Consider the following 27,030-nt stretch of genomic DNA (forward strand, 5'->3'; position numbering starts at 1 on the left):
AGGTTTATCTCCTGCAGAAGCAGAATTTAATTACCTGAACACAGCACGTACTTTAGAACTCTATGGAGTTGAATTTCACTATGCAAGGGTAAGTGAAGAAAACTTCTTTTAATATTGTTCAGTTAGAGACCATTATTCAGTATTAAATTGTTTTTAAATGCCTTGATAGAATTTTCAACAAATGGAATAACTTGTGAGTGCTGATGACATAGTTGTACAAAAAATTCCTCTAAATATAAGTATTTTCACAAAAACTTCAATTCCATACTTGATGAGAAAGTTGGTTCAAGTGGATTGTTCAGGTTACTTTTCTTCGAAGTGCTTTTTTTTATATTAGAAAGATAATTTGTGCAGACCATAGGAGACAGTACCTTGAGAAATTTTATTTTACATAATGAAGGTTAGGTTACAGGAAAAGTAGTTTTTGTATACTTAGTAGCTTTTATGATAATCATGATTGTAAAAGATGCTCTCACCTCACTGAGATTCATGTTAATGTGCTTATCTTCATCACTTAGTGGCATCATTATAAATTTTAATTTATGAAACAAAATGGAACATTAACATTTTGACGAGACCCTGACCCCAGTTCTTTTATTAAAATGGAATTTATAATCATTGTCTTTTACTGTAAACACTATATAACTTCTTTTTCCCTTGTGTCTAATGACTGCTTCTAAAGACTGTTTACCCTCCTGCCATGGCATATTTATACCATTCACAATTTCTGTGTTTCTGCACCTAGATTTCTTCTTAGGGATTCTTTATCAAGAAAGTACCTGGAGTACAATTAGTTTCATAACTAGTGAGAAGTAGAGTAATAGTTCTTAATCATTAGTTGAGTTGGCAATAGGAGTTGGCTCTTAAGAGAAAATGCTGAGTCTGAATACCAGTATAACAGCCTGTCCATATGAACAGGGCCAGGTTTTTAAATAATTATTTCGAACTTATTCCTATAAGACCGCTAGTTGTTTGAGTACTCAAGGTTCTTTTCCATGGAATGTTTTATTCTTCAAGGTATTACCTGGCCGTGTTCTAGAAGAGCCGTAGTTCTTATATTTCACAAAGCTCATGTCAATTTCTCATTACAAAAACCAGATGACCTACTTTCGTCAAATGGTTAAATGTGGTAATTCTGAATGTTTGTGACTTGAAATCAGTTTGTCTGATTTGATTTAAAATATGTGAATAGGCCTCTCTTGAACTTTCTGTTTTCTTTAAAATAAGCCCCTTTCACCCTCCCTTCCAATCTGGGACAAGAGCCTCCAAAATTTAACATTGTGGTCAGTATTTCGTACAACTAGATTTTGTTTGTTTCTTGTTGAAGTGTAAACTAATGGGACATTAAAAATGTCAATTAGATAAAATGGTAAAAAAGAAATTGTTGTTGTTCTTTTTTACCGTAGTCCGTAGCAGTTTTCATGGTATAGTTTAGCATTTGAGAGACTGCTATCAATGAAATCTAGAGAGTGTTGCACTTCACTTTTTCTTTCAGCAGACTTGGCTTGATTTCATATGTAATTAAACATGCTATTTATTGGTGGATTTTGTTATTTCTTTAAATTATTAGATTTGTTGTTTAAATTATTATAGATTGTAACGCTGTTCCTCAGAAATCACTAATATAATGTGCCAGATTAAGGGACTTTATGTTTTAAGTGGTTAAAGTTATTTAGAAATATATTCTGTACAGAAAATATAAGGAGACAGAAAAACATGGAAAATAACTGTGAAAAGTTTGGCAGGAAACTTGAAATTATAAAAATGAGCCACATGAAAATTTTAGAATGGAAAAATACAAAACCAATATTAGCAATGTATTGGGTCCAGATGGGGCCCAGGACCAGATAAATCCCAAAAGGTAGAGGACCAAGTCTCTCCAGGACATTAGATAGTTCCATCTCCCTACTCTGCATTAGTGACAGACCCTTCCAACCTGAAAAAGTTGGAATGGACATAGCTCAAACACCCCTAAAGAGAGGGATGAAAAGATCAAAGGTGATAATGGAATTTTATGGAGAAGATAGGATTTAACAAATGAATATTTTTGCTGAATCACTAAATTGATATCTTTTACTCTCCAGTATGTTAAAGCAATTAGAAGTAAAAACCTAAAATTGTAGAATTGTAACCGATGTCATACTATGAAATATGTTCTACATCTAGTTGTTCTTTTGTGCTTTGAAATTTATTGCTTTTTTCTTTATGTGTTGTTTTCACAAAAAAGAAAGAAAAGTCAATTTGGTGATAAAAAAATATTTAAGCCTTTTAGTCTCATTTCATGTTTCTGTTTCACTTTTAATTTAGGTATGTCCTGTTTGTTTGTGGTTTTTTTAGTCATAAATTTATTGCACATTTAATAGACTATAGTGCGCTGTAAAAATAAATTTTATAAGAAACTGGGAAGCCAGAAAGTTCAATGACTCACTTAATTGCAATATTTGCTTTATTGTGGTTGCTGGAACTGAACATGCAATATCTCTCAGGTATTCCTGCATCATAAAAATGGACTTTAAAACAAGAAATATTTCTGGAGATAAAGAGGGTCATTCCATAATGATAAAGGAGTTAATACATCAGGAAGATACAGAAATTAAAAGCGCATTTGTACCATATTGCAGCGCACCAAAATACACGAAGCCAAAACTGACACACAAAATGGAAGAAATAGATCATTCAACAGTAATATTTGGAGACTTCATTAAACCAGTAACTCCTTTTTTTATTTTATTTGGCATGGGGAGGCTCCAGGAATCAAATGCAAGTCTCCAGCATAGCAGGTGAAAATTCTGCCACTGAGCCACCGCTGCCCACCCAAACCAATAACTTCTGTAATGGATAGAACAATGAGACAGAAGATCAACAAGACAATAGATGACTTGAAAGCAAACTAAACCAACGTCTAGTTAGGTCTACTAACAGACATCTGTAAAACTCTCCACCTAACAGCAGAATATATAAACATTCTTCTCCAGTGCATATGGGACCTTCTTTAACATAGAAAATATACTTGTTGTAGGTCTATTTGACATTTTCTATTTCTTCTTTAGTAAATTTAGGTAATTTGTGCATTTCCAGCAATTTATCCATTTTAATATAGGTTAACCTAATTTCTTAGTGTATTTCTATAAGGGCAGTGGTAATGTCCCCATTTTAATTTTGATTATTGCTGTCTTCTTTCTTTTTATCATCAGTCATGCCAGAGGGTATGTTGATGGTATTGACCTTTTCAAAGAACCAATTTGCTTATGTTAATTCTCTGTTTTTCTATTCTGTGTTTCATTTATTTCCACTCCAGTCTTTATTATTTCTTTCTTTCTGTTAGCTATAGATTTAATTTGCTCTTCCTTTTTTATTTCCTCAAGACATGAAGCTAGGTTATAGATTTAAGATCTTCCTTTGAGAGTTTACAGCTGTGAATTCCCTCTGAACACTGTCTTTGCTGCATCCCATATACTTTTGTATGTTGTGTTTTTTTTTTTTTTTTAGAATTTTGAAAGCGTCAGTTTTATTTTCAGGGCTAAATCTAAGTCACTGAAGCAAAAGTCAAGTTTTCTAAATATCCTCATATAGAGCAAATAGAAGTTATTCCTTTAGGTAAATCTAATAAAAATAGAAAACTTCTAATAATCTTTTCTTAACATCATCACATAGATGCATGATCATCATTTCTTAGTACATTTGCATCGATTTAGGAAAAGAACTAGCAAAACAACAGAAAAAGATATAGAATGTTAATATAGAGAAAAAAATAAAAATAATAATAATAGTAAAAAAAAAGACAAACAAACAAACAGACAAACAAAAAAACCTATAGCTCAGATGCAGCTTCATTCAGTGTTTTAACATGATTACTTTACAATTAGGTATTATTGTGCTGTCCATTTTTGAGTTTTTGTATCTACTCCTGTTGCACAGTCTGTATCCCTTCAGCTCCGATTACCCATTATCTTACCCTGTTTCTAACTCCTGTTGGTCTGTGTTACCAATGACATATTCCAAGTTTATTCTCGAATGTCGGTTCACATCAGTGGGACCGTACAGTATTTGTCCTTTAGTTTTTGGCTAGACTCACTCAACATAATGTTCTCTAGGTCCATCCATGTTATTACATGCTTCATAAGTTTATCCTGTCTTAAAGCTGCATAATATTCCATCGTATGTATATACCACAGTTTGTTTAGCCACTCGTCTGTTGATGGACATTTTGGCTGTTTCCATCTCGTTGCAATTGTAAATAACGCTGCTATAAACATTGGTGTGCAAATGTCCGTTTGTGTCTTTGCCCTTAAGTCCTAGCAGTGGTATTGTTGGGTCATATGGCAATTCTATATTCAGCTTTTTGAGGAACCGCCAAACTGCCTTCCACAGTGGTTGCACCATTTGACATTCCCACCAATAGTGGATAAGTGTGCCTCTTTCTCCGCATCCTCTCCAGCACTTGTCATTTTCTGTTTTGTTGATAATGGCCATTCTGGTGGGTGTGAGCTGATATCTCATTGTGCTTTTGATTTGCATTTCTCTAAGGGCCAGGCACATTGAGCATCTCTTCATGTGCCTTTTGGCCATTTGTATTTCCTCTTCTGAGAGGTGTCTGTTCAAGTCTTTTTCCCATTTTGTAATTGCGTTGGCTGTCTTTTTGTTGTTGAGTTGGACAATCTCTTTATAAATTCTGGATACTAGACCTTTATCTGATATGTCATCTCCAAATATTGTCTCCCATTGTGTAGGCTGTCTTTCTACTTTCTTGATAAAGTTCTTTGATGCACAAAAGTGTTTAATTTTGAGGAGCTCCCATTTATTTCTTTCTTTCTTCAGTGCTCTTGCTTTAGGTTTAAGGTCCATAAAACCGCCTCCAATTGTAAGTTTCATAAGATAGCTCCCTACATTTTCCTCTAACTGTTTTATGGTCTTAGACCTAATGTTTAGATATTTGATCCATTTTGAGTTAATTTTTGTATAGGGTGTGAGATACGGGTCTTCTTTCATTCTTTTGCATATGGATATCCAGTTCTCTAGGCACCATTTATTGAAGAGACTGTTCTGTCCCAGGTGAATTGGCTTGACTGCCTTATCAAAGATCGAATGTCCATAGATGAGAGGGTCTATATCTGAGCATTCTATTTGATTCCATTGGTCGATATATCTATCTTTATGCCAATACCATGCTGTTTTGACCACTGTGGCTTCATAACTTGCCTTAAAGTCAGGCAGCGCGAGACCTCCAGCTTCGGTTTTTTTCCTCAAGATGTTTTTAGCAATTCGGGGCACCTTGCCCTTCCAGATAAATTTGCTTATTGGTTTTTCTATTTCTGAAAAATAAGTTATTGGGATTTTGATTGGTATTTCATTGAATCTGTAAATCAATTTAGGTAGGATTGACATCTTAACTATATTTAGTCTTCCAATCCATGAACACGGTATGCCCTTCCATCTATTTAGGTCTTCTGTGATTTCTTTTAGCAGTTTTTTGTAGTTTTCTTTATATAGGTTTTTTGTCTCTTTAGTTAAATTTATTCCTAGGTATTTTATTCTTTTAGTTGCAATTGTAAATGGGATTCGTTTCTTGATTTCCCCCTCAGCTTGTTCATTACTAGTGTATAGAAATGCTACAGATTTTTGAATGTTGATCTTGTAACCTGCTAATTTGCTGTACTCATTTATTAGCTCTAGTAGTTTTGTTGTGGGTTTTTCCGGGTTTTCTACGTATAGTATCATATCGTCTGCAAACATTGATAGTTTTATTTCTTCCTTTCCAATTTTGATGCCTTGTATTTCTTTTTCTTGTCTAATTGCTCTGGCTAGAACCTCCAACACAATGTTGAATAATAGTGGTGATAATGGACATCCTTGTCTTGTTCCTGATCTTAGGAGGAAAGTTTTCAATTTTTCCCTATTGAGGATGATATTAGCGGTGGGTTTTTCATATATTCCCTCTATCATTTTAAGGAAGTTCCCTTATATTCCTATCTTTTGAAGTGTTTTCAACAGGAAAGGATGTTGAATCTTGTCAAATACCTTCTCTGCATCAATTGAGATGATCATGTGATTTTTCTGCTTTGATTTGTTGATATGGTGTATTACATTAATTGATTTTCTTATGTTGAACCATCCTTGCATACCTGGGATGAATCCTACTTGATCATGATGTATAATTCTTTTAATGTGTTGTTGGATAACGATTTGCTAGAATTTTATTGAGGATTTTTGCATCTATATTCATTAGAGAGATTGGTCTGTAGTTTTCCTTTTTTGTAATATCTTTGCCTGGTTTTGGTATGAGGGTGATGTTGGCTTCATAGAATGAATTAGGTAGTTTTCCCTCCACTTCAATTTTTTTGAAGAGTTTGAGGAGAGTTGGTACTAATTCTTTCTGGAATGTTTGATAGAATTCACATGTGAAGCCGTCTGGTCCTGGACTTTTCTTTTTAGGAAGCTTTTGAATGACTGATTCAATTTCTTTACTTGTAATTGGTTTGTTGAGGTTATCTATTTCTTCTTGAGTCAAAGTTGGTTGTTCATGTCTTTCCAGGAACCCGTCCATTTCATCTGAATTGTTGTATTTATTAGCGTAAAGTTGTTCATAGTATCCTGTTATTACCTCCTTTATTTCTGTGAGGTCAGTAGTTATGTCTCCTCTTCCATTTCTGATCTTATTTATTTGCATCCTCTCTCTTCTTCTTTTTGTCAATCTTGTTAAGGGCCCATCAATCTTATTGATTTTCTCATAGAACCAACTTCTGGTCTTATTGATTTTCTCTATTGTTTTCATGTTTTCAATTTCATTTATTTCTGCTCTGATGTTTGTTATTTCTTTCCTTTTGCTTGCTTTGGGTTTAGTTTGCTGTTCTTTCTCCAGTTCTTCCAAGTGGACAGTTAATTCCTGCATTTTTGCCTTTTCTTCTTTTCTGATGTAGGCATTTAGGGCAATAAATTTCCTTCTTAGCACTGCCTTTGCTGCGTCCCATAAGTTTTGGTATGTTGTGTTTTCGTTTTCATTGCCTCGTGGTATTTACTAATTTCTCTTGCAATTTCTTCTTTGACCCACTCGTTGTTTAAGAGTGTGTTATTGAGCCTCCACGTATTTGTGAATTTTCTGGCACTCCGCCTATTATTGATTTCCAACGTCATTCCTTTATGATCCGAGAAAGTGTTGTGTATGATTTCAATCTTTTTAAATTTGTTAAGACTTGCTTTGTGACCCAGCATATGGTCTATCTTTGAGAATGATCCATGAGCACTTGAGAAAAAGGTGTATCCTGCTGTTGTGGGATGTAATGTCCTATAAATGTCTGTTAAGTCTAGCTCATTTATAGTGATATTCAGATTCTCTATTTCTTTATTGATCCTCTGTCTAGATGTTCTGTCCATTGATGAGAGTGGTGAATTGAAGTCTCCAACTATTATGGTATATGTGTCTATTTCCCTTTTCAGTGTTTGCAGTGTATTCCTCACGTATTTAGGGGCATTCCGGTTCGGTGCATAAATATTTATGATTGTTATGTCTTCTTGTTTAATTGTTCCTTTTATTAGTAGATAGTGTCCTTCTTTGTCTCTTTTAACTGTTTTACATTTGAAGTCTAATTTGTTGGATATTAGTATAGCTACTCCTGCTCTTTTCTGGTTGTTATTTGCATGAAATATCTTTTCCCAAGCTTTCACTTTCAACCTATGTTTATCTTTCGGTCTAAGATGTGTTTCCTGTAGACAGCATATAGAAGGATCCTGTTTTTTAATCCATTCTGCCAGTGTATGTCTTTTAATTGGGGAATTCAGTCCATTAACATTTAGTGTTATTACTGTTTAGATAATATTTTCCTCTACCATTTTGCCTTTTGTATTATGTATATCATATCTGATTTTCCTTCTTTCTACACTCTTCTCCATACCTCTCTCTTCTGTCTTTTCATATCTGACTCTAGTGCTCCCTTTAGTATTTCTTGCAGAGCTGGTCTCTCGGTCACAAATTCTCTCAGTGACTTTTTGTCTGAGAATGTTTTAATTTCTCCCTCAGTTTTGAAGGACAATTTTGCTGGATATAGAAGTCTTGGTTGGCAGTTTTTCTCTTTTAGTAATTTAAATATATCATCCCACTGTCTTCTAGGTTCCATGGTTTCTGCTGAGAAATCTACACATAGTCTTATTGGGTTTCCCTTGTATGTGATGGATTGTTTTTCTCTTGCTGCTTTCAAGATCCTCTCTTTCTCTTTGATCTCTGACATTCTAACTAGTAAGTGTCTTGGAGAACACCTATTTGGGTCTATTCTCTTTGGGGTGCGCTGCACTTCTTGGATCTGTAATTTTAGGTCTTTCATAAGAGTTGGGAAATTTTCAGTGATAATTTCTTCCATTAGTTTTTCTCCTCCTTTTCCCTTCTCTTCTCCTTCTGGGACACCCACAACATGTATATTTGTGTGCTTCATATTGTCCTTCAGTTCCCTGATCCCCTGTTCAAATTTTTCCGTTCTTTTCCCTATAGTTTCTGTTTGTTTTTGGAATTCAGATGTTCCATCCTCCAAATCACTAATTCTATCTTCTGTCTCTTTAAATCTATCATTGTAGGTATCCATTGTTTTTTCCATCTTTTCGACTTTATCCTTCACTTCCATAAGTTCTGTGATTTGTTTTTTCAGTTTTTCTATTTCTTCTTTTTGTTCAGCCCATGTCTTCTTCATGTCCTCCCTCAATTTATCGATTTCGTTTTTGAAGAGGTTTTCCATTTCTGTTCGTATATTCAGCATTAGTTGTCTCAGCTCCTGTATCTCATTTGAACTATTTGTTTGTTCCTTTGACTGGGCCATATTTTCAATTTTCTGAGCGTGATCCATTATCTTTTGCTGGCGTCTGGGCATTTAGTCAGATTTCCCTGGGTGTTGGACCCAACAGGTTGAAAGATTTTTCTGAGAAATCTCTGGGTTCTGTTTTTCTTATCCTGCCCAGTAGGTGACGCTCATGGCACTCGTTTGTCTGCGGGTCCCACCAGTAAAAGGTGCTGTGGGTCCTTTAACTTTGGAAAACTCTCACCGTGGGGGAGGTTTGCCAGTCGAAGTGGCTTGGAAGAGTGCGAATCCGAATCTCCCAGCCGGCCCGGGGATCCGAACGCGGGGATGGTCGCCGGCCGCCGCAGCCCGGGAGAGCACTCGTCCGAATCTCCTAGCCGGCCCGGGGCGCCAAGCGTGGCGGGAGGGCACCAGCTGCCGCGGCCCAGGGAAGTACACCGTTCCCAGCCAGACCGGGAAGCCATGTGTTTAGAAGGGACCCAGTCACCGTTCTCCGCGGCCTGGGGATCTCCAATCCAGTTCTCCCAGTTGGTCTCTTTGTCTCCAGGATCACTGAGGACTCTTAAGAAATGTAGTCAAAATCTCCAAGTCATAAAAGAAGAATAGCAATGACTGCCTCCGGTTGCGCCCGCGGCTGGCTCAGCCTCCGCACGGCTAAAACTCCATTCTTATTAGCATGTTTCAGATGCATCTCATCCTGCTATAAAGACCAATTAGCTCCACCTCCTACTTGGCACCACTCACGGTCCTGTGGAGCAGGGTCCCTGTGACAAGGGAAGTTGTGCGGCTACCCAAGGGAAGTCATGGTGTGTTCTTCAGTGCTTGAGCCTTCCTGGCTGCTGTTTGAGAATGCATTTCACCAGGGGAGTCTGCAAGATGTAAACAGCCTCTGCTCAGCAGTGTGCCCAGCACCAGGCTTAGCGCCCTGTACAGCGGCGCCCCTGGCCCTGGGGCCACGCCCTTGGAGCGCCTCCTGCTTCCTGGCCGCTCATGCCGTGCGCCCACCCGCAGGTTTCAAGGGCTGCCCCGTGCCCGGGTGACCTCCCCGGCAGCCACGACGCCCCAGCCGGCGCGCCTCCGAGCACCGTGCCCCGCCTGTATGTTGTGTTTTGTTTCCATTGTTTCTATTTCTAATTTTCCTTCAGATTTCTTCTTTTACCCTTCAGTTGTTTTAAGAATGAATTTAATTTCCACATCTGTGACTTTTTTCCAGTTTACCTTCCATTAGTGAGTTAATATCTTCATTCTATGTTTTTTTGTTTGTTTGTTTGTTTTTTTCACATGAGCAGGCAATGGGAATTGAACCCAAGTCTCTGGCATGACAGGCAAAAACTGCCTGCTGAGCCACCATAGCCTGCCTGGCTTCATTCTATTTTGATTGAGAAAGGTAATTTTTATTATTTGAATATTTTTATATTTCTTAAGACTTAATTTGTGACTTAACATGTGGTTTATCCTGCAGAATGATCCTTGTGCACTTGAGAAGAATGTGTGTTCCTCTCTTGGTTGGTGTATTTTTTATCTATATATGTCTGTTAGGAGTAATTGGTTTATTTGTGGTTCATGTCTTCTATTTCAATTTTGAACTTTTGGCTTAATGTTCTATCTATTATTGATAGTTGATTAAGTTACCTATGATTTTAGAACTGTCTACTTCTCCCTTCAGTTCTGTCAGTGACTTTTGTGTTGGGGCTGTCTTTTTAGATGTGTTTGTATTTATAATTCTTTTCATCCTTTTACTTTGATTCTCTTTGTGTATATATTTAAAGTGAGTTTCTTGTAGACATTATATAGGTTGCTCCTTCTTTTTTTGATCCATTCTGCCAATGGTTTAAAATCATTAACTTACGTTTAATGTGAGTACCGATAAAGGAGTTATTTCTGTGTGTATGTTTTTTGGTCTTCAATTCTTCTATTCCATTTTGTATTTAGTTGATTTTTTGCATTGTGCCATTTTGATTCCTTTTCTTCTTTCCTTTTCTGTACCTTTAAGAATCATTTTCTTAGAAAGTGAAGTTAGCACCTTACATTTATAATAGCCTTGTTTGAATAATACCGACTTAGTTTCAGTTGAATACAGATCCTCTGCTCTTACATACCTTTGTCCCTCCCCCTTTATATAGGTTTTGTCATAAATAGTAACTTCATATACATGTATGCCTGATGGCATAAATTCACATTTGTTGGTTTTATTAAGTTTAAAATTTTTTTATTGTATAATATAACATATATACAAAACAAAGGAAGGAGGAAAATAATGATTTCAAAGCAAACATCGACAAGTAATTACAGAACGGATAGATCCCAGAGTTTGTCATGGGGTACCTTTCCATCATGTCAGATTTTTCCTTCTAGCTGCTCCAAACAGCTTCAGGCTAGAAGGAATATTAATATAGGGATTCAGCAACCATACTGATCTGTTAAATCCCAGTTTCTCTGTTTACCTCTTCCTTTACTCCTCCTAATCTTTAGGGATCTTTGGGGAATGTCTGTTCTGACATTCATGTTGAGGAGGGGAGTCCACACTAAAGGATAGGGGAATGTAATTAATTGATATGATAATCCTGTAGAGGCTGGTCTCTCTGGGTTTTAGGATTTATCTGACCTAGGAACCCTCTGGGAATTATATGTTACTGGAATGCAAACCTAATGCATGAAACCTTTATTAGGGTCTTACTTCGAGCCCTAGTTTTCTTTGTTTTTTGTTTTTTGTTTAAACTTTTTTTATTGTGAAAAATAACATCTATACAACAAAGCAATAAATTTCCAATTAGATTTTAACAAGTAGTCGTGCAACTTTTAAAGTTTAGGTATGGCTTACAATTCCATGAGTTTTTGTTTTTTCTTCTATCTACTCCAAGATACTGGAGACCAGAAGAAATGTCAGTATATTGATTAACAATCCCATTCATTTGTAAAATCCTACGTTCTATATTATACTCTTCTCTTTTTTCTTTTTTGTGAAAAATAACATATTCAAAAAAGCAATAAATTTTAGAGTGCATCCCAGTACTTAGTTGTAGAACAGATTTCAGAGTTTGAAATGGGTTACAATTCCACAATTTTAGGTATTTACTTCTCTCTGCTCTAAGGTACTGGATACTAAAAGAAATATCAATATACTCATTCAGCACTCATACTCATTTGCTAAACCCTACCTTCTCTGTATAACTCCACCATGATCTTTGAACTTTCTTTCACTCTCTGGGGTATTTGGGCTATGCCCATTCTAACTTTCTCATATTGTAAGTGGTTGTCGATAATGTGGTATAGGGGGATGAAACTAGTTGATGTTCTGGAAAGGCTAACACCTCTGCATTTCAGGGCTTATCTGGTCCATGGACCCACCTGGAGGTTGTAGGTTTCTGGAAAGTTACCCTAGTGCATGGAACCCTTGTAGAATCTTATAAAACACCCTAGGTATTCTTTAGGATTAGCAGGAATGGTTTTGGTTGAGGTTTGACAAGCAATGTCTAACTAAAGCTCTCGTAAGAGTGACCTCCAGAGTAACCTCTCAACTCTATTTGAACTCTCTCAAACTCTGGCATCTTATTTGTTACATTTCTTTACCCATTTTGGTCAGGATGGCATTGTTGATCCCACAGGGCCAAGCTCATCCCTCGGGGTCATCTCCCACACCACCAGAGAGACTTTCTCCCCTGGATGTCACATCTCACATAGGGGGAACAGTAATGATTTCACTTGCAGAGTTGAGCAAGAGAGAGAGAGAGAGAGGCCATATCTGAGCAACAAAAGAGCTCCTCCAGAGGTGACTCTTAGGCATAACTATAGGTAGGCTCAGATTCTCCGATACATACATAAGCTTCACAAAAGTGAGCCTCAAGAGCAAAGATGTGGCCTGTTGATTTGGGTTTCCCTAATGTTTGACACATTAAACTCTGTTGGTAAAATTTAATAGTCCATAGTTTCTCCCATCCCTCAAGGGACTTTGCCAATACTTTTTAATTATTTGCCTGTTATCCTTTGGGATGTATCCAGGGATTACATTAAGCTATACAGGATTAAAGGCTCTCATTCTTATTCTGCGAGCCCTAGGTATTTTTAAGAGCCAACAGGAGTGATGTTGATTGGGGTTTACCATACTATGGCAATTAACACTGTCTAACTGAACCTTGCATAAGAGCAGTCTCCAGAACAGCATTTTGACTCCATTTGACCTCTCTTGGCCACTAATGCCTTATTTTATTCTACTTCTTTTCCCTCTTTTGATCAGGAAGGCATTTTCAATCCCGTGGTGACAGGGCTAGCCTCATCCTTGGCAATGATGATCCATGTTGTCAGGGAGATTTTCACCCCTGAATGACTTGTACAACATAGGAGAGAGGGCAACAGTTTTCCTTGCAGACTTCGCTTAGAGAGAGAAAGGCCACATCTGAGCAACAAACAGGCTTCCTGGAAGTAAGTCTTAGCTTGTGGGTAGTCTTACCTTCTAACTGATAGAAATAAGTTTCAAAATAAGGGCTTGGCCTATTTTAGTGGGGGTCTCCAATGGTTTGGAGGGTACCCATGGTTTCTCAGATAGGGAGTTTAATAGTTCAAAATATATATATATATGCCCCCCTCCTTTGGATCCTCAAGGGATTCTACTTTAGAAAGCACTTTTTTTTTTGGCATGGGCTGGCTCCAGGAATTGAACCTGGCTCTCCTGCATGGCACACAAGAATTCTGTCCCTGAGCCAACGTTGCTCCACCTTACCAATAGTTTTTAATTATCAGCCCACCATAGTCTGAGATGTATGCTGGCACTACACCACACCATAGAGAATTACAAGACCTGGTTCCCATTCTGGACTCTAGGAGTCAGGGCTGTCTAAATGAGCTACCAGAAAAGGCTGATTCAGACTATGAGTTACAGAAAATTTACGTTCCAGATATAATAAACCTTGCTGCTTTTGATCTCATACAGCAGTTTAAGGTCAAGAGTACATAAAACATGATCTTTCCCCTGCATTCTAATTTACCTTAGACCCAGCCAGATTGGCTTTGTTTTAAACTCTAATTGGGGCCTCATCTCTTTCTCATTTGCTTCAACTGTTATTATGTAGCTATGCTAACTTTCAGGTCTGCAGCACTCCATTTCAGGGACCCCAGTGTCACAGAGCTACTCAAAGTGCCAGGGAGGTAACCGCTAATACACATATAGCTCAGGTGTCTCAGAATCCAGAAATACACCCACTATTTCAGTTCTGATGTCTCTGTTGTAAGGATCCACAATCCAGTCTCTCATTTTTTTAATAAATATTTTCTGAGAGAGAGCTTAGCATATTTATTCGTTTCTGGCCCATTCTGCACAGCCCATTGTCCTCAGGGTATATTCAGTTTATTGTGTGCCCCTCAGATGTCCCTCTTTTTTGTAGCCGCGCCAAATCCCATCATATAAATGTATCACTATTCGCCATTGTACATCTCAGTCAATTGTATACTTTGGCTCCCTCCATCTATTGGGCATCACAGATGATGTCCACAGTAAATAAACTAGGTCTTGCAGTGTCTTTGTTTGGTTGTACAATCAACAACACACTCAGTTCTAGACAATTTTCAGTGGTGCACAGTGACAAAGATCCAGCTAACATAATGTCACCAATTGTTGAATCAAAACTAACCTTTGTTACTTATCCCCCTCCCTCCCAGTGTGTTGCCTCTGGTAGTATTATGGTACTGTTGATGTTTTCCTGTTAACTGTGGGTCATAGCATGCGTTTTTATTTTTCTTCCTATATCCGTCTACTATTAACTCTTCGTCTACTATAGAACCATTGAAATTATTCATTTAGGAACTTATAATCATAAATTTAATCATTGGGATACATGACACTACATCCCCTTTCAAGTATATCCACCTTTAATATGGCAATGTTACTTATAAACCCACTGATTAGTTATAATCACTTTTATCCATTCCTTTGTATGTAGATTCAACCTCTTTGGGTATCCTTTCCTCCATCTCTAGCTTTTGTGTACCTCTAGGTCTGCAGTATTCTACAGTGTAACCTCTGATATTACCTTTACCAGAGTCATAATAACAAAATCATACAATATCTGTGCTTTTGTGACTGACTTATTTCACTCAGCATTATGTCCTGAAGGTTCATGTACATTGTCTTATGTTTCAGAACATCAGTTCATGTTAACTGCTGCATAATATTCTGTTGTGTGTATATACATTTCGTTTATCCACTCATCTGTTGATGGGCATTTGGATGGTTTCCGTCTCTTGATAATTGTGAATTGTGTTACTGTGGACATTGGTGTGCAAAAGTCTGTTCATGTCACTGCCCTCAGCTCTTCTGGGTATAAACTAAGTAATGCTATTGCTAGGTTATAGAGCAACTCAATATTTACTTTTCTGAGGAATCGCCAAACTGTTTTCCACAGCGGCTGCATGCCATTTTACATTTCCACCAATAGTAAATAAGCATTCCAATTTCTCCACATCCTCTCCAACATTTGTAGTTTTCTGTTTGTTTAATAGCAGCCATTCTTATATGTATGAGGTGATACCTCATTGTCATCTTGATTTGCATTTCCTTTATGGCTAAAGAAAATGAGTCTCTTTATAGCTTTTTAGCTACCTGTATTTGCTCTTCAGAAGTGTCTATTCATATCCTCTGCCCATTTTATAATTGGGTTGTTTGTTCTTTTGTTGTACATAAGATATCAATATGTGGTTTCCAAATATTTTCTCTCATTGAGTTGGCTGCCTCTTAACCTTTTTTTTTTTTTTCTTAACCTTTGGAGCGCAGAAGCTCTTGATCTTAAGGAGTTCCCATTTGTGTATTTTTCCTTTTGCTGCTTTTGTAGTCCAAGAAGCTACCTCCTATTACTAGATCTTGAAGATGTTTTCCTGCATTCTCTTCTAGAAGTTTTATGGTACTGGCTCTTACATTTACATTTTAATCCATTTTGAATTAATTTTTGTATAGAGTATAAGATACAGTTCCTCTTTGATTCTTTTGGCTATTAAAATCCAATTCTCCCATGCCCATTTATTGATAAGACAATTTTATCCCAGTTCATTTGATTTGGGGGCCTTAACGAAGATCAATTGTCCATACATTTGATGGCCTATCCCTACAGTCTTCATTCTGTTCTATTAGTTGTAATTTCCGTCTGTGTCAGTGCTATGCTGTTTTGACCACTGTGGCTTAATAGTAAGCTTTAAAGTCAGGAAGTGATAGTCCTCCCACTTTGCTCTTCTTTTTTTTAGGCTATCTTTAGCTCTTCAGGGTCTCTTTCCCTTCCCTATAACTTTGATAAGAGCTTTTCCAAGTCTTCAGGTAAGTTTTTGGGACTTTGTTTGATATTGCATTGAATCTGTAGATCAGTTTGGGTAGAATTGACATCTCATGATATTCAGCCTTCCTGTCCATGATCATGGAATGTCTGTTCATCTATTTATGTCATATTTGTATTTCTTTTAGCTATTTTTTCATTATTTACCAAATATAAGTCCTTGACATCCTGGTTAGGCTTACCTTAGAAACCTCATTCTTCTGATCACTATTTTGAATGGAATTTTCTCCTTCATTCTTATATCAGATAGGTCATTGCTTGTATATAGAAACATTACTGATTTTCATACATTAATCTTGTGTCCTGTCATCTTGCTGAATTTGTTTATTAGCTCAAGTAGCTTTCCTATAGATTTCTCAGGGTTTTTTAAGTATAGGATCATGTCAGCTGCCAATAATCAAAGTTTTACTTCTTCCTTTCCTGGCTGCAAGCCTTTTATTTTTTTCCCCTTTCTAATTGCTCTTGCTAGAACTTCTATTACTATGTTGAGTAATAGTGGTCACAATAGGCATCTTTGTCTAGTTCCCAATCTTAAGGTTTCTCACCATTAAGTATGATGCTGGCTATGGTTTTTACATATATACCCTTTTTGATATTGAGAAAGTTTCTTTCAGTTCCTCTTTTGAAGTGTTTTTATCATGAAAGGATGCTGGATTTTGTGGAATGCTTTTTCAGCATCATTCGATATGATCATGTAAATTTTTTCCCTTTTTGTTAATTTGCTGTATTACCTTAATTGATTTTCTTATGTTGAACTACCCTTGCATACCTGCTATAGATCCAGTTTTGTTATGATGTGTAGTTCTTTTAATGTGATGTTGGATACGATTTGCTAAGTATTTTGTTAAGAATTTTTGCTAATGTTCATTAGGGAAATTAGTCTGTACTTTTCCTTTCTTGTAGTGTCTTTATCCGATTTTAGTATTGGACTGATGTTAGCTTCATAAAATGAATTAGGTAGCATTCCTTTTTCCTCTATTGTTTTGAAGAGTTTGAGCAGGATTGTTTTTAGTTCTTTTTGGACTGGTTGATAAAATTCATTTGTGAAGTCATTTGGTCCTGGACTTTACTTTGTGGAAAGATTTTTGATGACTGATTGAATTTCTTACTTGTAATTGCTTTTGAGGGGGGGTTGGGATCATCTCTTTCTTCTCGAGTCAGTATACTGTTTCTAGGAATTTGTCCATTTCATCTAAGTTGTCTAGTTTGTTGGATAGAGCTGTTCATAATATTCCCTTAAGATTTTTTAAAACGTCTTCATGATCAGTGGTAATGACTCCCCCTCTCATTTCTGATTTTATTTGCATCCTCTCTTTTTTTCTTTGTTAGTCTAACTAGGGCTCCACAATTTTATTGATTTCCTCAGAGAACTAATTCTTTGTTTTGTTGAATCTTTCTATTGTTTTATTGTTCTCCAGTTTGTTTATTTCTGCTTTAATCTCTTTTTTTTCTTTTATTTGCTTTGGAGCTAGTTTGCTATTCTTTCTCTAAAGTCTCCAGATAAGCAGTTAAATCCTCAAGTTTTGCTTGTTATGTTTTTTAATATGGGCATTTAGTGCAATAAATTTCCCTCTCCGGAGTGCTTTTGCCCCATCCCATAAGTTTTGATATGTTGTATTCTCATTATCATTTGTCTCCAAATATAGTGATTTCTCTAGCAATTTCTTCCTTGAGCTTTTTACTGTTATTTAAGAGTATGTTGTTTAATCTCCATGTATTTCTGAAAGCTCTACTTCTTTGGTGATTATTCATTTCCAGTTTTACTCTGTTGTGATCAGAAAAAGTGATTTAGATAATTTCAATCTTACTAAATTTATCAAGACTTAGTTTGTGTCCCATCATATAATCTGTCCTTGAGAACATTCCATGTGCCTTAGAGAAGAATGTATATCGTGGTGTTGTGAGGAGTAATGATCTGTATATGTCTGTTAGGTCTAATTTATTTATTTTATTGTTTAGGTTCTCTTTCACTTGTTGATCTTCTGTCTAGTTTTTTTATCTATAGTGGAGAGTGGTATATTGAAGTCTCCCACTATTACTGTTGAAATGTCTATAGCTCCCTTCAGTTTTGCTATTATTTACTTCATGTACTTTAAAACTCATTGATTGGGACTGTACCCATTTAAGATTATTTTCTCTTTGCAAATTGTCCCTATTATTAATATGTGGTATCCTTCTATGTCTCTTATTACATCCTTACATTTAAAGTCTATTTTGTCTGATATTAGTATAGCTACTCCTACTTTCTTTTGGCTACAGCTTGCCTAAAATATTTTTTTCCATCTTTTCACTTTCAATCTAATTGTGTCCTCTAATCTGAGATGTGTCCCTTGTAAACTGCATATAGATGGATTATGTTTTTAATCCATTTTGCCAGTCTATCTTAATTGTTGAGTTCAATCCATTAATATTCAAAGTAATTACTGTAAAGCAGTTCTTGACTCTGATATCTTATCCTTTAGTTTTTATTTATCTGAACTATATATTCATTTTTCTTTTTTTATCCTTTGAATTACCATTACTCATTTTCTTCAGTTTCTGTGCTCTCCTCCAGATCTCCCTCTCCTGCCTTTTTTTTTTTTTTTTTTTTTTTTTTTTCCAGCTAACAGGATTCCCTTTGTTTGTCTTTGTTAATCTCTCCCTCAATTTTTAAGAATAACATGGCTGGATAACAGATTCTTGACTAGGTCTCTGCCCATGCCTGCCAGTGTTTGTTCGTGTTGACTGACCAGAGTCCACGAATTTTCTGTTTTGCAGCCTTCCAGACTGCCCTGACCTCAGCTTTCTACCCTTGAGAACATCAAGAATAATGTCTCTGCATCAGTTTTTACTAGAACCAATCACCTGTCATATCTGTAACAGGAGTCATACCCAAATTGCCCTTAGTCCCAATAAACGTGAAGTCCACATCTATAAGAAAAACAGTAGCCGGTGGGTGAAAGCTCATGAACTCAGGTTGCACAATGGACACATCACAGGTATTGACTGTCCCCCGAGAGTGACTGCATCATGACTTGCGGGACAGATTGCAATGCCTATGTCTGGAGTCAGAAGGATGGTATCTTTAAGCCAACCCTTGCGATCCTGAAAATTAATTGTGCAGCCACTTTTATAAAGTGGTCCCTGCTGGAAAACAAATTTGCTTTGGGAAGAGGAGCACAAACAATGTTTATTACTTCAAGCTTGAAAATTACTTGTGGTAAGCAAGCACATTAAAAAGCCTATTCATTCCACAGTTTGTCAGTCGGATTAACGTCCCAATAATGTTTTGATGGCAGTATAATCTTGTGACTTCAAATGCAGAGTGTTTTCTGCATACATTAAAGATAGTAGATGAAAAAGCAAGCCAGTATGCTATGGGGCAGCAAGACACCTTTTGGCCAGCTGATGTCAGACTTTGGTGGCAGTGGCACTGGTGGCTGGGTTCATGGGATCAGCTGTTTTTGCTAGTAGAAGCCACCTTGCCTGGGTCAGCTGTGACAGCACCGTGTCTTGTTGCTGATGCCTCAAAAAGTGTGCAGATTTCAACTCTGAAAACAGAGTTCCAGCTACTCCTAAGTCTATCATTTATCTCTGAGAATAGTGTTCTTGCTGCTGGCCATGATTGCTGCCCAATGCTCTTTAAATACAATGACCTTGGCTGTTTGACTTTTGTCTCCAAACTTGACCTTCTGAGACAGAGCATCTAGTGTAATATGTTGGCCATGGAACCCTTCCACAACAGGACAAAAGGGCCACTACTGAGGACCACAATGCAGACTTGGAACCTCTGCACAGAAGAACATCACTCAAGTGTCTATATATGAGGTGGATAAGCAGGACTTATGCAAATTTTGAGCTGCTGGCATCGATGGAGCTGTCACACTTTGGGATTTCAAGACTTTAGAGTCTTCTATCCAAGGCCTTCAAATAATGGGAAGCCAAGTGAACCTCCAGGATCTAGCATGACAAACTGTGACTGACCATAGCTCTGCCATTTGCATGATGGGAAGGAAAGCCAGCTGCTAAGAAACACTGAGCACATAGTGTACAGATATCATTTATGTGTTTGTTTGAATGTAATTTGTTTTTTGGGTTTTTTTTTCATTCCATTCTTGACCAAAGCTTTAATTAGTTTATTAGTTAATGAGTTTACAGAAAATTCTTGTACTAACTTAAAGGAAGTGGTGGGGAGGTATGTAAATTGTCTGCTAGAAACGTAAATAAAAATAATAAATGTGAAAAAATAAAAAAGGGTTCTTGGCTAAAAGCCTTTCTCATTTAGGATCTTAAATATATCATAACACTGTCTTCTCACTTCCATAGTGCCTGTTGAGTACTCCAAAGGTAATCTTTCCCTTGTATATAGTAGTTTGCTTTTCTCATGCCACTTTGAGGGCTTTCTGTTTCTCCTCAACATTTGACAGTTTGATTATTATGTCTCTTGGAATAGGCCTATTCAAATTTATTCTATTTGGAATCGTTTAGCCTCTTTGATTTGCACATTTATGTAAGGGTGGGAAGTTTTGCCCGATTATATCTTCAACTAACTTTCCCAGCCCTTTACTTTTCTCTTCTCTGATTCTTATATTTGTGTGCCTGTTGTTTTCTGTAGTTTCCCTAAGATCCAGTTGCATGTTTTCCATCTTTTTTACCATTTGTTATTTTGTGGACTCTAGTTCAATCGTGCTCACTTATTCTTCCTTCTGCTTCTTCAAATATACTATCATGTATCTCTAGTATATTTCTAATAAGGTCTGCTGTATTATTTGTGAGGTCTGCCATTTTTCTGTTTATTCTTCCAAATTCTTATTTATGCTCTTCTAGTGTCTTCTTAATATACTTTAGTTCTTAACAAATATTCTTAAGTAGTTGTTATTTGTGCTGTGTCCCCTACAAAGTTTTGATTCAGTCATTTGGGTTGGGTCCTTTCTGGTTGAATTTTCACATACTTTATGGTTTTCTGTTGCATTCAGGGCATTTGATTATCTTAATAAGGTGATTTTGCAAATTGGTTCCCTTCACTCTTCTAAAGTTTCATATTGATTTGATTTTGCATTGAGGGTTTCCTTTATTTATTTATTTTTTTTATGCTGTATAGTGGGGTCACATTTCATTATTTTTGCATGTGAATATCCTGTTATTGCAGCATCATTTGTTGAATTTTTGTTTGTTGTATTTTGTTTGTTGTTTATTTTGCTTGTTTGTTTGTTTTGGGGGAAGTGATGGAACAGGAATTGAACCCGGGTCTCCCGCATGGCAGGTGAGAATTCTACCACTGAACTACCCTAGCACCCCCTTGTTTTAGAAGAAGGTACAAGCCAAAACAGAAGTATAAAACTGGCTTTTATGTTGTTTGCTTTTGAAGTGACTTTAGTACATTCTCTGTTTTCTTGTGGTTTCAAGTTACTGTGTAGTGTGCTTTGATTTTCACCTGAAGAACTCCCTTTTAACATTTCTTTTAGGGTAGGTCTTCTAGAAGCTAACTCCATCAGCTTTTGTTTATCTGAAAATGTCTTACTTTTCCCTTCATTCTTGAAGGCTATTTTGCTTAATACAGGATTCTGACCTAACTGTTCTCTATTTCAGTATTTTAAATGTCTTCCTGTTGCTTTTTGCCCCCACTGATTTGTAACGAATAATCAACTTTTAATGTCCTTGAGAATCCTCGAATGTGACAAGTCGTTTCTCTCTTGTCTTCAAAATTCAGTATTTATCTTGTAGTTTATTAATTTGACTTTAATGCATCTTAGTGTTTATCTCTTTACTTCATCCTGCTTTGAGATCTATGAGTGTCTTGGATTTTAAATTCATTTCTTTCATCAAATTTGGGAATTTGTGGGCCTTTTTTTTTTTAATTGAAAAATCTTCACACCCATACAGTCCACACAGGGTTTACAATCGGTGGCTCACAGTATCATCACATACTTGTATACTCAGCACCATGATCATTTTTAGAGCATTTCTATCACTCCAGAAAAAGAAAGAAAAGAGAAAAAACTCATACATCCCTTACCTCTCCCTCGGTGACCACCAGTATTTCAATCTACCGAATTTTTTACCGTTTATTCCCCCATTTTTTATTTATTTTTCCTTATTTTATTCGTCTGTCCATACCCTGCATAAAAGGAGCAGCAAACACAAGGTTTTCACAATCACAGTCACATTGTGAAAGCTATCTTGTTATGCATTCGTCTTCAAGAATCAAGGCTTGTGGAACATAGCTCAACAGTTATAGGAATTTCCTTCCATCCACTCCAATACGTCATAAACAAAAAAGGGTAATCTATATAATGCATAAAAAATAATCTCCAGGGTAACCTCTTTTCTTTGAAATCTCTCAGCCACTGAAACTTCATTTTGTATCATAAGAGAATTAACAAAACATAGAAGTCGTCGTCCACAAAGCATATCATGAAACTAGCCTGACCAGAGTACAAGATTTTTCTAGGTAGAATGGGGAGATAAAAAGGAGTGGATTGATTGTTTAAAGTCTTAAATGCCAAGCTAAAATAGCTAAGATGTTTTCATACAGATGTTAGAGATCCAGTCATTCCATGAATTCACAGGGCACTGTGCTATGCTTACTTACAGGTCCAACAGGGGACAACACAAAGGTCCTACAATTTGTTACACTAGAACATAGGTTATAGTGAAAAAAATTAACAGATTAAGAGAATAAGTAGGTAGTATAATGTCATATTAGCTAGTAATAAAGATATGAAGTAAAGCAAAGTAAGATATTTTACTTTCAACCTATTTTTTGTCCTTCAGTCTAAAATGAATCTCCTGTAAACAGCATATAGATGGGTCCTCGTTTTTAATCCATTCTGCCAGTCTGTGTCTTTTGATTGGGGCATTTAATCCATTAACATTTAGTGATATTACTGTAAAGCAGTATTTTATTCACCATTTTGCCTTTTGGATTTTATATGTCATGTCTAATTTTTTTTTCTCTTTTTAACTTTACTGATAGTCTTCATTTCTACACTCTTCTCCAAACCTCTCTCTCCTGTCTTTTCCTATCTGCCTGTAGTGCTCCCTTTAGTATTTCTTACAGAGGCCAGTCTCTTGGTCACAAATTCTCTCAGTGATTGTTTGAAAATGTTTTAGTCTCCCCGTCATTTTTAAGGGACAGTTTTGCTGGATACAGAATTCTTGATTGGCAGTTTTTCTCTTTTAGAATCTTAAATATATCATACCTTCTCACCTCCATGTTTTCTGCTGAGAAATCCACACATAGTCTTATTGGGTTTCCCTTGAATGTGATGGATTGCTTTTCTCTTGCTGCTTTCAAAATTCTTTCTCTTTAACTTCTGACAGTCAGATTAGTAAGTGTCTTGTAGTATGTCTATTTGGACCTATTCTGTTTGGGGTACACTGCACTTCTTGGATCTGTAGTTTTATGCTTTTATTAGTGATGGGAAATTTTCAGTGATGATTTCTTCCATTAGTCTCTCTCCTCCTATTCCATTCTCTTCTCCTTCTGGGATACCCACAACATGTATATTCATGTGCTTCATTTTGCCATTCATTTCCCTGAGACCCTGCTCTTATTTTTCCATTCTTTTCCTTATATTTTCTTTTGTGTCTTGGGTTTCGTATATCCAGTCCTTCAGTTCACTAATCTTTCTTCTTCATCTTCAAATCTGTCATAGGTTTCCATTGTTTTTTTCCATCTCTTCAACTGTACCTTTCAATCCAGTAAATTCTGTTTTGTTTTTCAAGACTTTTGATTTCTTATTTTTGTTTGCCCATTGCCTTCTTAATATCCTCCCTCAACTCACTGATTTGATTCTGGAGATTTTCCATGTCTGTTCGAGCATACTGAATTGTTTCAACTCCTGCATCTCATTTGAATTGTTGGCTTGTTCCTTTGACTGGGCCATATTTCAATTTTCCTAATATGCCTCATTTTTTTGCTGGCATCTAGGCATTTGATTTCCTTAATTAGTTTATTCTGGAAATTGTTTTCATTCTTTTACCTAGGATTTTCTTGTTGGATGGCTTTGTCTTCTACCTGTTCTACATTCAGTTCAGCTTATTCTAGACCTCTAGCATAGGTTTTGTTTAACTGATCAGAATTTTTTAGTTCTTGTTTTTCTGTTTTTTTCCCTGCCTATTTCGAACTTTTTGTTTTTAGGAGGAGGAGGGGCCTACTCAGAAGTTATAGACATCAGTCATATTTTCCCAGACCAGACTAGCCTCCTCTCAGGAGGAAAGAGTCACCTGCATCAGTTTTCCCTGAGATCCAGCAGATTGACAGACTTTCCTACGAAGCCTCTAGACTGTGTTACTTTCTTTCCTACCCAATATGTGGTGCTTATCTGCCTGTGGCTTCCCACCAGCCTAAAGTGATGGGGTGCTTTTAACTTCAGCAGACTCTCCCTGCTGGGGAGAGTCTGTGATTGAAATAGAGGAAAGATTGTAGGTTGGCTTTAATTTCAGTTTTCCAGTCCCTAGGGTCTGAATTCCTTGAGGGAGGGATTCCACCTGCGATGGGCTCCATCCCTTTCCTGGGGAACTCGCAGCCTTCAGGGAGTTAACTCCTTTCACCTAATCAGCACCTTTGTCTCTCAGACAAGCTTAATTCTACCCTTGCCTAGAGCGCATGGAGCCTGAGAAGCCTTGAAATTCTATTAGTGAGCTGTTAAGTAGTTGAAACAAAGCGAAAAAAATAATCCTTTTCAGAACAAGACACCTCTGGTTTATTAATCAAGAGCTTAAGTTGGTATGTTTCTCTGTGTATATCCAGGCTCTGTGTGCTCCCCTATTTTTAGGATCCAACCCTTTTCAAGTATTTTGTATTGTCTGATCCAAAAATCCTCTGCCCCCCTACCCTCTGCTGGGGCATAAACTCATACTACCTTTTGCTCTTATTCCAGGTTTATCTGAGTGGGGAGCCTATTTTCGGTAGTCAGAATTTGTAAATCAATTCTGCAGTTGGTGCTTGGTTGAGCTAAGCCCGTGCTGCTAGTTAAGTCTCTTTCCTTTCTGCTTTTGGACAAGGTTGCTGTGCACCTGGGGGAGGGGTGCAGGCCTCTGTAGCTTCCTTATGACTGGCACTATTAGGAAGCTACAAGCCAAAAATGAAAGGCCTCATCATCTTGTAGAATGATGGATTAGTATCCTCACACTGTACACTGTGTGTCCAGTCCCTGATATGGCCCCAGCATTATTCTGTACTGTTGCTGCTATTTACTAGCTGCTGTGGAGGACAAACTAAATTCCACACCTCACTAAGCCACCATCTTGGATCTCAAGCTAAAGCAAGATATTTTAAAATAAGGTTGTCAGAGTTCACTTTTCTCACTTTTCTGGTCATTTGGATTAATTAGTACATGAAAGACACAATACTTATTCTGTTGTTTTGTGTTGCCCACTCTGTTAACAGCTTGTAAACTGCCACTTCAGTCTGGATAGCTGTCATTTAAGAACTTGAGTTAACTAAATATATTTTAACCATTTTTTTAAACATATTTTTCTATCAACATAGCAGTTTACTGAGGTTAGTACATCTCCTTAATATTAGTGGTTTTCCTCAAATGCTTAATGTTCCTTGGTTCTGTACTCCCTTTCTTGTTTATATATCCTAGTTCACTTGGTTGTGGATGTTTTTTCTTTTGGTATAGGCTGACTTTGGTGATGTTGGAGGAGGGAAATGTTGCCAGTTTGGATTTGGCAATAGTTTGGCCTTTTCAGTTTGGGGTTCTCTTTTTCTTCTGGGGATCGCTAGCCAATGAGATCAGTGCTCTAATTCTCTGTCCCCAGCATCTCCAATAGCCATTTTAGACTAAATGTGTACACATTTCTAATTCCTATTGTTTAACTCAATCGTTTAACTCAATCGTGTTAAGATTGTGGGGTGAGCAAGCTGCTCCCTATCTGATCATCCTGACAGTTATTTGAAGACTGCTTTTATTTTTTTATTCCACTGTCTCTGAACTTGTAAGTTTTCACTTTGGTATTGTTTCTATCATAAGCATAGTCCCATTTGTGGATAATTTGGGCTCTGCGTCTCTGGACTGGTTTTGGTTTGTTTTTTCTCTCTCAGCAGATCTGATCTTACTAGCTTTATGTTTTTAAGTAAGAATTTGTTAAAACATCTGGTCCATTGAATTATGTGCTTTAAGTGTTATGGATTGTTCTCATATATTACGGTTTCTTTCTTTTTGTGTTATGGATTATTTTCAAATGTTACGTATTCTTTTTCTTTTCATATATCATCTGTGATGTTTTATGAGATTGGGGAAAGAATGGGAGATAGGAGTATACCTTCAGTCTTTTAGGCTCAGTCTTTTAATCCAGATTTCTAATTTATATCCTTTAAAACATGTTTTAAGATGAATAGTACTCTACAACAGTGTGGGTTGTAGACAAAATAATATATACTGCTTCAATTCATCACTTTTTTTTTCCATGCTATATACAGGTTGATTTAGTAACATTTTATTTAATTAAAACTTTTTTTTTTTTTTTTTTTTTTTTTTTTAAAGAGAGAGAGAGGAAAGGAAGGAAAGACAGAGAAGGAAGGAAGGGAGGAAGAACGGGAAACATTTTTAAACATTTTCTTGTTTTATTATATTTTGTTTGTTTGCTTGTTTTTTACATGGGCTGGGGCCGGGAATCGAACCGGGGTCCTCCGGCACGGCAGGCAAGCACTCTTGTCCGCTGAGCCACCGCGGCCCGCCCCAATAATTAAAACTTTTAAAGCTACATTTTATAGCATTTGGTCTAGGGAGATAATTATAAAATCTTATTTATATTTTCATCAATTAGCTTTATCTTTTGAGCAAATGAATGGTTGGAGGTAAAAGTACACTATATTCTACTACCTATAGTTAAGCAAAACTGTTTTGAGGTTAATTAACATTTGAGACAAGTCTTTTACTTCTCATTTTCTTAATAGAGCAGGTTAGCTCTTAACGTTGGATCAGTTAGCATAAGAACTCTCATTC

The 27,030-nt window shown here is 36.7% G+C and overlaps 1 protein-coding gene and 1 pseudogene across 2 annotated transcripts in view; both read left to right on the top strand.

Moving 5' to 3' along the window:
• LOC143677540 (actin-related protein 2/3 complex subunit 1A pseudogene) lies at window positions 1-26,499 on the top strand (annotated as a pseudogene). Its single transcript, XR_013172661.1, has 3 exons — window positions 1-88; window positions 13,015-13,199; window positions 18,851-26,499. The product of XR_013172661.1 is annotated as an actin-related protein 2/3 complex subunit 1A pseudogene (transcript).
• The window catches only part of PTPN4 (protein tyrosine phosphatase non-receptor type 4), a 363,873-nt gene that overhangs the window by 224,918 nt on the left and 111,925 nt on the right, over window positions 1-27,030 (top strand). Inside the window, 1 exon segment of the mRNA XM_077151764.1 lies at window positions 1-88. Within this exon segment, the coding sequence (XP_077007879.1) occupies window positions 1-88 (88 nt within the window).

The sequence above is a fragment of the Tamandua tetradactyla genome, chromosome 3 (assembly GCF_023851605.1).
Source record: "Tamandua tetradactyla isolate mTamTet1 chromosome 3, mTamTet1.pri, whole genome shotgun sequence".
In the NCBI taxonomy this organism is placed as follows: domain Eukaryota; kingdom Metazoa; phylum Chordata; class Mammalia; order Pilosa; family Myrmecophagidae; genus Tamandua; species Tamandua tetradactyla.